The sequence below is a fragment of the Sycon ciliatum genome, chromosome 3 (genome assembly GCF_964019385.1).
Source record: "Sycon ciliatum chromosome 3, ocSycCili1.1, whole genome shotgun sequence".
Classification (NCBI taxonomy): Eukaryota; Metazoa; Porifera; class Calcarea; order Leucosolenida; family Sycettidae; genus Sycon; species Sycon ciliatum.
The window spans coordinates 8,839,383-8,853,380 of NC_088645.1; the positions used below are offsets into that span (position 1 = coordinate 8,839,383).

Here is a 13,998-nt window from a genome sequence, read left to right on the forward strand (position 1 = left end):
AGTGGTGGACAAAGATTATCTGGATAACGTTATTGATGTGAACGTATAACACAGACACACAGACGCAGACACACATACACACACCATTGTCTTTCATAGTATTTACGAGTTGGGTATGTGAACATTGTAAAAAGAAAAGAAGAAAAAAGAACGCACCACTTTGATTCAGCCAGGGAAATGTAGCCAACACACACACACACACACATTCTCATAATAGGCATGTCCAGTGTGTGTCTGTTGGACAAGCCCGTGATATTCCCTGACCCAGGTATGCTTCGGTCATGATTTGTTTGAGAGTGCGCTGTAAGGACTTCGCCTAGGAGTGTGTGATATTGCCGTGACTCTATTGTCCAGTTCCAGCCGTATTTCACTCAGTGAATAGTGGCTGGGTTCCGTTCCTAGTGGTGCTTTTCCACTGGTTCAGTACTGGCATTTGATACATGTCCTCTGCCCAGTCACCTACACACACACAACCAGCTGATTACAGCCAATAGCATACGCGTTAGAAAACTCGAAAACTCTTTATTTCAGTATTACTCAAAGGCTATAGCGCCTATCTGGCGGATCTCTAACCAACGTTTCATGGGCCACTACTGCGACTGCATTGACTACGTCATGGGCACCGTGCAATCAAGAGCGGGATAATGCAATAGTACATGGTATGAAAAAGTAAAGTAAAGTAAATTATCGTATCCGTTCCCGAAGGGAACTCACGACGGCCGCTAACACCCGATAAACCCTAGCGGCAGATGCAGCGCCTAACGGTGGGGGTGAGTGGGTAAGTCTCACAACCACTGGCACAAGTGCCGAAAGCGACCCCATTAGCTGCATCCATGTACCCCTTGTGCCTGGCCACAAGTTCCCAGTTGACTGTGGGTAGCAGCACGGCTGGAAAAACCGCTCCCAGGCAGGACTTGAACCAGGTACCTCTCGTATCTCAATCATGGTCTTTGACCAACCCACTGTGCCTGCCTGGTCAACATGGTATGATCATGGTTGCATACAGCCTTACATGTTTACAGGAGTTACGAGCTGTAGATGTACGTACAACTCACACATTGTACTTCGACTAGTATAAGCACTTTACGAAATCACTACAACACCCCTTGACCAGCAGTACAACATTCTAGCTACACCGCAAAATCAAGCCTGCAGCCGCTCGGGCAAAATTTTACCTGCAAAAAGGCCGAAATTGGTTGGAAACGCTGTGGCGATTGCTGCCAGGCATCTGCAGCGCTGTGCATCCAGAAGAAGTCACCACACCGTCTGGGAGAACATAGCCCCTATTCCAAACACCTGTAAGACGGATTCCCCCAGGAGAAGTGGGCGTTCGCCCAATCGCCCGCCAAATATGGGAGGTGCTCCGTCGAATTACACCGAAGACGACATGGACTCACAGGCGCAGGCCAGAATGATACCTTGCCATGACAGGAGCAGCTCCGACGATCCCCGTGACACCAGTGCAAGAATGCTGTCTAGCACTGCTCTCGATCCAGCCACAGCCACGGGCAGCTCAGAAAGCCTCTTTCACACTGCCCTAGACTCGCTACCAACGCAGGGATACAGCCATTCCTCTTCGTCATCGACAGCGTCATCATCTTTATTTCACTCTGCTCTATCTTCAACTCCTGTGCCGGACATCGCTAGTATCAATAGCGGTGAATCTTGCGAGAACAGCGGCGGCGGCGGCAGCAGCACCACCACCACCAACAACAACAACAGCAGCAGCAGCAGCAGCAGCAGCAGCAGCAGCAGTAGCAGCAGCAGCAACAACAACGACAGCAGCAGCAGCTGCAGTAGCGACAGAGGCAGCAGTAGTAGATGCAGTAAACGCGGCAAGAGCTGCGGAAGTAGCGGCAACAACAGTGACAGCCGCTATAGCAGCACTAGCATTGTTCACACGTACCTGAAATCAACTGGGAGCACGAAAAATGCGGATAATTCAGTATCATCGTGTGGCGCCGTAGGCTCCCAACAGCAAGCTATCGGAAATCTTATTCCGTCAATATCGCCCCAGCCTAACACATCTGCTGATGACACTCCGCACACAGCGCAAAGCAAAAGCTCCGAGTCCGCAGAAGCAAGCACCAAGGCAGGATATATCCAGTCTTCTTCGGTGGATTCAACTGGGCCTTCGACAGCCGAGTCAACTGAGCTTTCATCGGCGGATTCAACCAGTCTTTCAACGCTGGATTCAAATGAGCTTTCGTCGGCGGATTCGATTGAGTCTTCGACGGCGGAGTCCACTGGGCCTTCGACGCCGGATCTCAATGAGTTTTCAGCGGCGGAGTCACCTGGGCCTTCCACAGTGGATTCAACGGAGCCTTCGACGGAGGAGTCACCTGCTGTACTGTCACCGAACGATATCGGCTTGGCCAACACGTTGTGCACAGCAGCTGGGTCGACTTCCAATAACCAGGCTTCAGACACGACGAACGCAAACTCCACACCGGGTCCTAATTCACCCACTGCTGGGCACGAAGTTTCTGAGTCCGCCTCGTGTCCATCCCTGGATGAATTTGTGCCTGCAGCAACTTCCACGCAGATAGGATTTTCTTCACTAGACCACTCAGCGGAGCTAAGCTCACTGTCTCCCGTCCATGGTGACGCTGACCCAGGCAGGCACACGCAGGCACAGAACACACAGTGTGTAGCAAATGGGGATAACAGTAACGCTGATAAGTCAGGCGTGAATACCAGTAACAGCTCAGCGAGCGACACCGGGTCTGCTAAGGACAAAGCAGCACAAGGCACCGTTCAACCGTCGTCACATGAACTGGCGAGCAGCTCTGACAGTAGCACTGGGGCGAGCAGCTCTGACAGTAGCACGGAGACGAGCAGCATGTTTCATACAGCACTCGACAGCCTGCCCGCCGCCGACACGTCTGGCAGCAGCGGCAGCAGCAACGCATCGTTCGTCACAGCTCTCACTTCACTCTCGGTTGACTCTATTGGACTGCCCGTGGGTGCATCAACGCAAACCTCCAGCGGATCAGCGGCGGTCGCGCCTTCCTCCGGTAGTAGTAGTAGTAGCCGAAGTAAAAGCAACAGTAGCAGCAGCGATGGTCCATCTGTCACCAACGCGCAATCGCAGAAATCCCCTGCTAAGCCCGCCCGTCCTAGCCCAGCCAAGCCAAGGGTAGGAGGTGGTGGCGATCAGGAGCCGTATCAGGTATTAACTCTTGAAGCAGATGCGAGCGTGATACTTACGGTTTCCGCCCCGCTAGCCAGCGTCACTATCATCGGCCAGCAACCAGGCCCGGGCAAGGAGGATGCTGCTTGTGATAGAACGGTGACATCGCCGAAATCACCAGGTCTCTGGGATACTGTAAAATCTGCGGTGAGTGGTGTTTTCCGGAAGAGCGGCAAACCAAAGCAAAGCGATAATGCATCGCAGCCGCCACAGAAAAAAGGGCTGAAGAAGGCAGCAAACGGCTGGCCGATTCTAGGTTGGCTAGTTCAGGCACTGCGGCCTCAAGGTACATCACGTAAGGAGGAGGCTGAAGCGAAGTCCAAAGGCACACCCCAGAAAAAGGACGCTGAAGTGAAAGGGAAAGGAACACGACACGAGAAGGAAGCTGAAGCGAACGGAAAGGGCACAACACAAATGGAAGCTGAAGGGAACGGAAATGACACACCACAGAAAACGGAAGCGGCGGCAAAGGAGAAAGGTGCAGCACATGAGGAGGAAGCTGAAGCGAACGGAAAGGGCGCATCACAACAAAAGGAAGTTGTAGCCAAAGGTATTTCGAAAAAAACAGTGGCCACAGCTGAAGTCAAGTCTGGTCGTCGCTTTTCGAGATATTATCGCGTCCTGCTTCTTTTCTTTGCCTATTTCGTCCTGCTGTTGTTACTGCAGCACTTCGTCTTGGGAGAGAGCATGGGACAGTATACACCATTGCATGCACTGCTCGCGACTATATTTGGATATCTGATCTCGAAATTCTAGTTGGGAACAGTCTATATTGAGTGTGCGTGTTAGTGACATTGCTAAATGGCCAGAGTGAAGGAAGAAAAACTCAACAGTAACTTATGCCTTCGGGATGTTTTACGGTGCAGGGTAAGAATCATTTGAAACGTTGTAAGATGCACGTCATACGTGTCGGGCGGACGCATGTAGGGGGTGAACTTCCCATTTTCACAAGCAATGGAAAATTGTGCAGTGAAGCGGGGATTGTATGAGGAGTTGGAAGTGAGATACGTGTGTATCTATCTATAGCCCTCGCAATTTACGCAAGTTCATGCTCGGACACAGCATAAAAATTATTATAAAGTCTAATAGTAATACATTCTCAACAAGCAGCTCATCCAAGGCCATCTTAATCCTTTTGTCATGGAGAATACACCCAAGCAGGGTGGCTGCAGGAGGGACATAGTATTATACTTCAGTAATTACCGGTATAACCTCTCTACTCCTTATACAATTCCCACTTCACTACACAATGTTTCATTACGTTAGTGAAGAAGTATGTGAAGTATGTATAATATTCAGTTCAGCTCTATGTTTAGTCCATGTTCTTCTTGCTTCACTTGTTGTCTCCCCTACACCACATTATCTTCTCAGTGTTATTTCGCATTGTTTTCCCTAATAAAAAAAACGCTTGGTGATTTTGTTGCCGCGTCACCGCCAACTGCCATCTTCTCAGATTTGTGTTGGGTTTCAGTTCCCGTTATGGCAACAAAGAATTGGATTGAGTCTTTTTCTTCAGATTCTTGGCGTTTTGTTCATTTTTTGTATTGAGATTTTGTGTCATAATATTATGTAAGCACATTTGCTTTGCCCGTACAAGAGGATTTATCCATTGTTTTCCCTACATGTTTCTCCAAGATGTTTCACCTAAATATTTCAATTTTATTCCTTTTTATCGATGAAAGTAAAGTGAGTGCACTCATACCACGAGAACAATGGAACAATATTTTAAGATTTGAACGTTGTTTTCATGTGATAATCATCAGAAATCGTCATCACACTGAGAGTTGGACTACAAAGGAAAGATATTTATGGTACCATAAAGTAAACAATAATTAGATCTGTTTGAAAAGGGTTTGATCTAAAACTTATACAAGAAATGCTAATATTCTAAGGCTAGCATTAAGGAAGGCGTCATTACATGAGCAACGAGCAGTGTGAAAGTACATGTAAGTGTAGTTTGGAGAAATGCAGGCGAGAAAGGTACATGTACCACACCTTTGCCTGCCGAGTAATAATTCTGTGCTTCTTGTATTTTTTTCTGCTTCGTAGAACATGACTTATGCTGCAAAATACGTATAATATACGCTGAGTCCCGAGTGTTTACGGGAAATAAAAACCCGAGGCAAAAAAGGTTTTTTTGCCGAGGGTTTTTTCCCGTAAACACTCGGGCGAAGCTTGTAATTATTCTATTTAAATTATAGTATAAACAAATCCAGTCATTTTCCTAAAGAGTGGTTTTTTATAGCACCAGGTTTTTTACAGCACCAGGTTTTTTTATACAGTTTTTTCCCCTCCGTTTTTTTGCCTCGGGTTTTTTATTTCCCGTAAACACTCGGGACTCAGCTTATATTCTATTTAAATTATAGTATACAAATCCAGTCATTTTCCTAAAAAGTGGTTTTTTATAGCATCAGGTTTTTTACAGCACCAGGTTTTTTATACAGGTTTTTCACAGCTCCAGGTTTTTTATAGCACCAGGTTTTTATATGAGTGATTACCAGAAATATTAAGTGCTTTTTAGAACACGCAAATGACTGGAGGTTTTTTATACTATAATTTAAATGTATGTAAACTAGGCACCGGCGGATTATGCCGGCATTAATATTGGCATAATTTGGAGGTTGAAAATTTGGAGCATAATTTGGCATCCTTTCGGAGGTAGGAGCATACCTACATGATTGTACTTTGAAGTACATGTACCACGGTTCTAGTATGTAGGCTAGACAATTGTGTACAATGCACCTGATCAGTGCTGGTGGTCTGCATGGTAAAGGGTTTGGAGGTTATGCAGCTAGTGTCAATGAAAAGCAGGGTAGAAATCATGGCAAAACATTATTCAAACTCGTCTTCTTCAAAGGTCTTTCCCACACTGATACAATACATGTAGCAGAAGATGCGACTGAATCAGCCTTTATCAGGTATCCTGGGGTGAGATATTGTATTAGTGCCGGGTAGTCCGCAAAACTCCGCGTACATATACATTATGCTTGTTTACGAAGTCATGACCCCTGGATTTCAGCAGCCATGGCCATGATTAACTGCGAAGGCTATGGATATTGCTCTAAGAATAAAAAGAAAAGAGGTACAGTTGATGTTCGGTCATGATGGAAGGAGAGGTGGAGCTACGGGAGAGATGAGCTGATTATTCGCAGGGTGAGGTTGACATCTGTTGGACGAGTATGACGATTACGAAGACAGTTGAACATGATAATTTTCGAAGGTAACTCAAACTAATTTGGCAATGCAAATATCTTTTCACAAAAGAAGTCAACTAACGAATAGAAGAAGTAATGATTTCTCTTTTCCATGTTGTTGTTGTTTATTTTACTTCGCAGATTCTAACGGGCAAGTTTCCCAATAACAAGAACGCCATGTTGATCTCTAGCATGCATGTACATCTTGGTATGGGGATACTCATGTAGTTTGTTGTACTTATGGCCACTTGCTAGCACCCTGAGTGCGAAAAAGGCACAATTTTCGGAGCTTTGAAGCTCCATATAATAAGTACAACAAAGTGAGTATGTATCCCCGCATGCCATAGCATAATACTGTAATATTATGCTATGGCACGTGGGGATACATACATACCGGTACTCACTTTGTTCTACACTTCGTTTATGAGAATTTTGAGAGCATAACGCGAGAATCCATGAAAGCCTATTTGCATGATTTCGCGAGCATAATCCGACGGAGCCTAAATTCTAAACCACTATTTCCATTTTTCCGAAGCAGAATTCAAGCATTATCAGTGCTATTTAAAAGCAGAATCCATCAAATTCTCAAGCATTATCCGCCGGGTCTAGCTGCTAAGCGCCTAAAGCACACTGGAGCCATTCAGGCACAGTGGATTGCAGTCAGCAGCAAAAAAAATGTTCAAATAGGTATTCGGATTTCAAATCTCAAGCCTTGCAGTACATAATTATTATCAGCTACACGGTAGGTGTTCCATAGCTCACTGGATTGATGTCTGTTCGTTGCAACCAATCTTGCGTTCTGTCTTGTTCCTATGTCTACTTTTCCCAAATATCCACAGTTAATTATTTTATTCACAGTGCGTCCAATGTCATTAAGCGTTATGCCTGTTTTGATTTCCACTATGAATAAAGTGTACATGTACATGAAAAATAAGTGAAGAGTATGATTATTTCTGAGGACTATCACATTAAAACGACTTTCAAATCATAAAAATTGATCTTCTCGTGGAGTCGTGGTATGAGTGCGCTCACTTTACTTTCATCCATATTAGGTTTCTTGTCTCCACGGCGTCCACGCCGATTTTTTCCGTTTTGTTCCCTATTGCGATAAATTATATTTTCCAACTGATGATCGTCACAAGAAAACGTTTTCGGAAAGCTTGAGACCTGTACCTTGCCTTGTGTATTAGTCTATTAGAGTAATGAGTGCCCAGATTTTTATCCTTTAGCAATACTTTTTAAAGTTAAAACTTTCCACTACTTTCACTTTAGCTCATACATGTACAAGTACACCCTTCAAAGCGGTGAACCCCTTGATAGGCGACAAGCCTCTGGGTCATCCTTATAAAGATATTATTAACTGTTATCTCCACACTGGAGCTCGCGCTATTCCGCCGACTTGACTTGGGACTTGACTGACTCGCGACTGCCATCCGGAGCACACGAGAAGTCCACCGAACCTTCGACTCGGCAAACCTGCAAGAACTCAGCACTCCCTGCTCAATACAGTGTTTCGGGAAATTCATCCCTCATCAGTTGAGCTTCAGTAGGCTGAGGAAGATTGTGCCTGAGAAGCACCACTTTATATATAATAATAATAATAACTATAGTGCTCTCCAGGCACAAACACCACCAGGGTTACAAACTTACGGAGACGCTCCATTTCCAGCGCGACAAACACATCGTGAACACCAGATAGCAGCGTGAGTCAGTGTCGCTCCTGGACGGTGAGAACAGACGTCGCGGACCCTAAGTCATTCACAACGCTGTCACCTCCAAACCAGCTACTTGCAAGCCCGCGCTGGGCACAACAGTACGAACTAGTGGTTGCGACTCCGGCGATGATTTTTTTAGGAATGGATTTGCTCCCACACTGGAGCTCGCGCCGCCGACTTGACTTGACACTTGGCTGACTCACGACTGCCACCCAGTCCAGAGTACACAGCAAAATATCAAAACATACAACATTTCGTTCACTAATCTCCGCTAACCGTTGTCTCACTTGGCTTCAGAATATGTTACGAGAGATAGGAGGAGAGTCTCCAGCAGGCAGCGCATGCATCGTCAGGAAGTTTCCGAACACGGTGTCCTCCAACTTGTTTCATGCTGTCAAACCAACAACAAGAGATAAGTACCAGCTCGGGCCTTCCCTTCACTCAAACTGTTTACCCAGATCAAGCTATGCGTTACAGTTCGTCAAACTGTAGGACAGCAACAAAACCCAGCGTAGAGTAGAAGAGAGACAAGGGAGATGGTGGATGCGGCTCATGTTCCTCACTCACCAGACATGCGTGTTCTATAAACAGTGTATAAAATCAATTTTTCACCAGATCATGTTGTCACCAGATCATGTAGTCTTCGGGGTGCTCAGTCCAATGGTCTTGGTCCGAGGAAGCTGAGACGCCCCCGTCCTCCTTTATTCCCAATCGAACTCGCGCACTTCCACCGAAACTGGGTGACTGCGCCCTACTACAATCATGTAGATGGGGATTCACCGCTCCACGGTGTCACCTAAATATGTCTCCACAGCCTCCTGCCCACACCATTCTCGTCCACACACCGTCCTTGTTCATAACACCCTGCCCACACCAGCCATATACATGTACACTGCGCTAATATCACACTGCTAGCTCTAGACTATAGCCTCCTGCCTAGAACATCCACACACATTGCTCACCACCTTCTGCCCACACCAGCCACACATTCTGCGCTAACATTGCACTGCTAGCCCCTGCCTTCAACAACCACACACTGAGTGACTCTGCACACATTCTGCGCTAACATTGCACTGCTAGCCCCTGCCTTCAACAACCACACACTGAGTGACTCTGCACACATTCTGCGCTAACATTGCACTGCTAGCCCCTGCCTTCAACAACCACACACTCTGCACACAGCATCCTGCCTAAGATAACACCGCTAGCCCCCACATTCTCACAGCATTTCATACCTTCTCCTGGCATACTAGCAGATACTGGCATGGTCGGCACCCAACCTTCATGTTGCCTGATGATTGCGAGAGCATGAAACTTCAGGTCGCAGCAAACAAGCCTTGGTTTTCCTTGTTGATCTGTTCTGTAGATGGGGATTTGTATGCAAAATGTCTCCAAAAGCGCCATGTCGTTCTTATAAAAGCACGGATGACGGCGATTGGCTCATATGTTGTAGTCTTTTGGACGCTGAGTCGACTGGTTTTGGTCCGAAAAGGCTGCGATGCAGCGTTCGGCCCTTATGCCCAATCGAACATGGCTGAACAAGTGGTCACGTGCTCCTGCTCCCCAGTTTTAACCTTTGAGTTGAACCTTGGTGTGAAAATAATAGCCTGCAGACACGGTGACCAGGCAACTGGTGTACGCCTGAGCACGTGACCGCTTACTCAACCGTGTTCGATTGGGAATAAGGGCCGAACGCTGCATCGCAGCCTGTTCGGACCAAGACCAGTCGACTCAACGGCCAAAAGACTACACCATTAGGGCGCGTTCAGACTACCGATAAAAAGTGACGGAATGGAAAAGTTGCCAAGGTGATTTGATCACGTGACGTTACTGGCACGTTACCGGCGGAAAAGTTTTACTGCCGCGGCTGCTGCGGCAGTAAAGTTTTCCCGGCAGTAAAAAAGTGCTCAGGCAGCATGCGCGCTGTGAAAAAGGGAAAATCCCTTCTCAGCGCCGCGGTGAGAGGTGCAAAACGTACGTACCGGTAACGTTACTTTATCTGTAGTGTGAATGTCCTTCACGGTTTATCGGCATTCACGGTTTGACGGGGTTCACGGTAGTCTGAACGCGCCCTAATGGACCAATGCGGTCATCCGTGCTTTTAGGGTATACGTCCCCTTTAACTTCCCCTTTAAACCCGGTTCTGATGGTCCCAACGGACCGGGGCTCTACCAACCGTAGATGGTTGTTGTTGTTTTCTTTATTTGAATTCGCTAAAACCAAACGGACAGAACTGTCCAGTGACAAGGGAGCGAATGATGAGCGTCATAATCACAATGCATCAAAACATCTCAGGGCAAAATGAGACAGACTATATTAAAGGAGGGTTTGCACAACACTTGTACATAAGGGGGAGTACGAGAACAAAGGCGCGGCAGAAGTCGAAGCAAGAAATCAATCAACGCCAGAGATTTTTTTTGTCCACCAAAAACAGAGAGAGAGAAAGAGAGAGAGAGCGAGAGAGAGAGAGAGAGAGAGAGAGAGAGAGAGAGAGAGAGAGATCCGAGAGAGAGAGAGAGAGAGAGAGAGAGAGAGAGAGAGAGAGAGAGAGAGAGAGAGAGAGAGAGGAGAGAGAGATAGATAGAGAGAGATGGGAGAGAGAGAGAGAGAGAGAGAGAGAGAGAGAGAGAGAGAGAGAGAGAGAGAGAGAGAGAGAGAGAGAGAGAGAGAGAGAGAGAGAGAGAGAGAGAGAGAGAGAGAGAGAGGGGAGAGAGAGAGAGAGGGAGATAGAGAGAGGTGTAGTAATATCACTGTTTCCGAACACGGTGACCTCCACCTTGTTTCATGCTGTCAAACCAACAACTTGTGTGAACTAAAACAAGGTTTATCTAATGCCATAGTTCTCTCTTCTATCTGTAGGACTCCGTGATCAGTCACGTCTCCCGATCATGATCCCCACGACCAGTCAAATAGTCACATATCCCCGAAGAACAAGCCGCTGCGATTATCTCGGTGAACGGTCACCGGATCCACATCAACAAAATTGATTGCGACTCAACCGGGAGGCATTTACGCCATCAACAAAGACAAGGGGAGCTTTTTTTCTTGAGACTTGAGTCATGAGACTTGTGTACGTAGGCATGTAACAGTGAGAGATATAATTCTAAGAATAGAGAATAATCTGCCGATAACTTAGTCGAGAATACCTGGTCACAGTCTGTAAAGCACGATAGGTACTGTAATTGTGTGTGTGTTAGACCGGAACAGAGAGTACAATAGTGTACAATGCAGCTTGCAACAGAGTAAACTAAAGTAGCAAAGAGATGGCGCAGTGGTGTATGCATGCTAGATTATGGCAGAGGGTCATACTACTAATGTGTAGACAGACAGGAGTATGTGTAGAGGGACTGAAATTGAGCACAGCGGAGCGGCTTTAGGGCACACTGTTGCACGCGTAGGCGCTAGAACATACACAGTGCGTTGTGTGTACGTGTGTGTGTGTGCGTACGTGGGTGTTTCCTACAGGGCTATTACTGCACAGTGCCGCTAGGAGCACGTCTAACAGTGTGTTGATGACACACATCGTTATGAATCTCGTATAGTATTGTCCACAAGCACTGAAATCTACTACAGCCTACAAAAAAAGTAACAATAAAGTGCCAAGTTTACACGTGGCATAGAAAGGAGCAAATAGAGAAAGAAAGTTGCAAAATGCATCAAATTGGGTCAATTAGAGGAAGAAATTGGGAGACTATTGGCAACTAACATGCAAAGAGTGCATCTTAGTCATCGAGGCCATTATCAATGCTCTTCCTTGTTGCCTTTGCACGACACATAGATGTGTTGCGGGCGACAGATGCAGCCGCCGCCATTTGGTATGGTGCCAGCGGCTCATACTCTTTATCGCCCAGCTCGGTGACAGCAGATGTCTGCGTGATTTGGTTCTTGGCGACAGTTTTTGGCGATGCACGCATGCCTTGACGAGCACTCTTGCCACCTGTGGTTACATCACCTTGGTCAATGTCGCTATGGTCGCTCCAAGCCACTCCAGGAGCTGCAATGGTGATTCCTGTTGGTGATGCGTTGCTTGCAAAGGCCTTTCCAGTCTGAGCGTTCACTTCGACGATATCAGCAGTTTCCATGTCACCTTCCCCCACACTCGGCATATCCTCAGGAAGGTAGGAGTGAGCACTCTGGAAGCTGTGCACACTGACAGTGGAAAGAGATTGAGGTATTTGCTGCTGCTGGAATGTCTCTTCTCTTGCATCTCCATCGTCTTCAACCGTAGTGTTCTGTGAACGCAATTTGCGCATACTGGCCCGGTGAGGGCGACTCTGGACACTGGAATATTGTTCTTGTGCTGTTTGCTGAATCTGCTGCGTCTGCTGCTCCTGCTGCTGCCGCTGGGTGTGGCGGCTGACAGATGTGTACTGGTCTTGCTGGTTCAACTCTCCATGTTGTTCCTGGCGATTCACTGCTGCATATTGCTGCTGTGGCTGCTGCTGCTTGTGATTCACCATTGTATATTGCTGCGCCTGCTGCTGCTGCTGTTGGTGATTCACCATTGCGTATTGCTGCAGCTGCTGCTGCTGCTCTTGTTGTTGTTGGTGGTTCACTGCGGAGTATTGCTGCTGCTGCTGCTGCTGTTGTTGTTGTTGTTGTTGTTGTTGTTGTTGTTGTTGTTGTTGTTGTTGTTGTTGTTGATGTTGATTCACCGTTGCATATTGTTGCGGCTGTTGTGTCGTGGCTTCATAATCCTGTGATTGATGCTCCTGCTGTTGTTGTTGTTGTTGTTGTTGTTGTCGTTTTTGTTGTTTTTGTTGTTGTTGTTGTTGTTGTTGTTGTTGTTGTTGTTGTTGTTGTTGTTGATGTTGATTCACCGTTGCATATTGTTGCGGCTGTTGTGTCGCGGTTTCATAATCCTGTGATTGATGCTCCTGCTGTTGTTCCTCAAGTGTGGCATACGGCGTTCGTGCTTGCTGCTGCGGCTGCTGCTGAAAGCTGCTAGTATTGTATTGGTTAAATTGCTGCTGCTGCTGCTGCTGCGTTCGGATGAGTTGGACATCAACAGCCTCGTACGGTGACTGACCCAGCGATTCCAACTCCGTCGTGTGCTCAGATGTTTGCGCATGTGAGACGGCGCAGTAGGGATTCGAGTCGTCCAAAATGCAAGCCGACCGGGGTGTACCCTGCATGTCTTGCTGCATGTGCAGCTGCTGCTGCTGTTGTTGCTGCGTCGTAGTCACAAAGGTACCTTCTTGATCAGCATCGCCGCTAGTATGAGCAGTCATGCTGGTCGCATCCCTCGGCTGGCTAGTCACACTGGAATACTTGGCATTAACGTGATCTGATGCATATCTCAAAAGGTCTGCACTGCGGGTTGAGCGGACAGCATCCTTACCATCAGCGCTCCACAGGCTCACGTTGTCCTCCATTCTCTTGGCACGCCAGTTCTCATGCTCCAATGACACCGGATCATCAGGCTTTGAAAGACCAGTCCCTTTCTCCATGAACGAACTCGGCTCTTCTGGCACTTCGAAATTGAAATCTTCTTCCGAGAAACGAAACGACTTCTTGGGCTTGGACGAAGCTGGCTTGTCATGAACCAAGCCCACCTTATCTCCAGACTCCAGCCAGTTTCTGTCAGCACAAAGATAAACATAAAAACACAATCCAACTACAGTGAAACCTGGTTAGGAAGAACACTGATAAGACAAATGTTTGCTTAAGAAGAACTAGTATCCGTAACTGTATCGGATAAAACCCTGTGTATTCACTGGGTAAAACATATTATGGATAAGAAGAACTCCCGTTATTGCGAACAATTGTCATCGGTCCCTTGGTGTTCGTCCTAAAGAGGTTTGACTGTACATTACTAGGCGGTGTACAGCACAGCCGACTCTTTATCTAGCGAACACCATTGTGCAGGAGAATTAGTTCAAGTCCGTTAGAACAG

At 47.0% G+C, this 13,998-nt stretch overlaps 2 protein-coding genes across 2 annotated transcripts in view; one reads left to right on the forward strand and one right to left on the reverse strand.

Annotated features, from left to right (window-relative positions):
* The first annotated feature begins 1,351 nt into the window (after positions 1 to 1,351).
* LOC135812821 (serine-rich adhesin for platelets-like) lies at positions 1,352 to 3,949 on the forward strand. Its single transcript, XM_065326038.1, has one exon. It carries the CDS (start codon positions 1,352 to 1,354, stop codon positions 3,947 to 3,949), a length of 2,598 nt encoding a protein of 865 aa, XP_065182110.1.
* A 7,190-nt stretch (positions 3,950 to 11,139) lies between these two features.
* The window catches only part of LOC135811359 (mucin-2-like), a 68,691-nt gene continuing 65,832 nt past the window's right edge, over positions 11,140 to 13,998 (reverse strand). Inside the window, exon 9 of the mRNA XM_065324587.1 lies at positions 11,140 to 13,682. Within this exon, the coding sequence (XP_065180659.1) occupies positions 11,825 to 13,682 (1,858 nt within the window). The 3' untranslated portion in view covers positions 11,140 to 11,824. The remainder of the gene's footprint in view (positions 13,683 to 13,998) is intronic.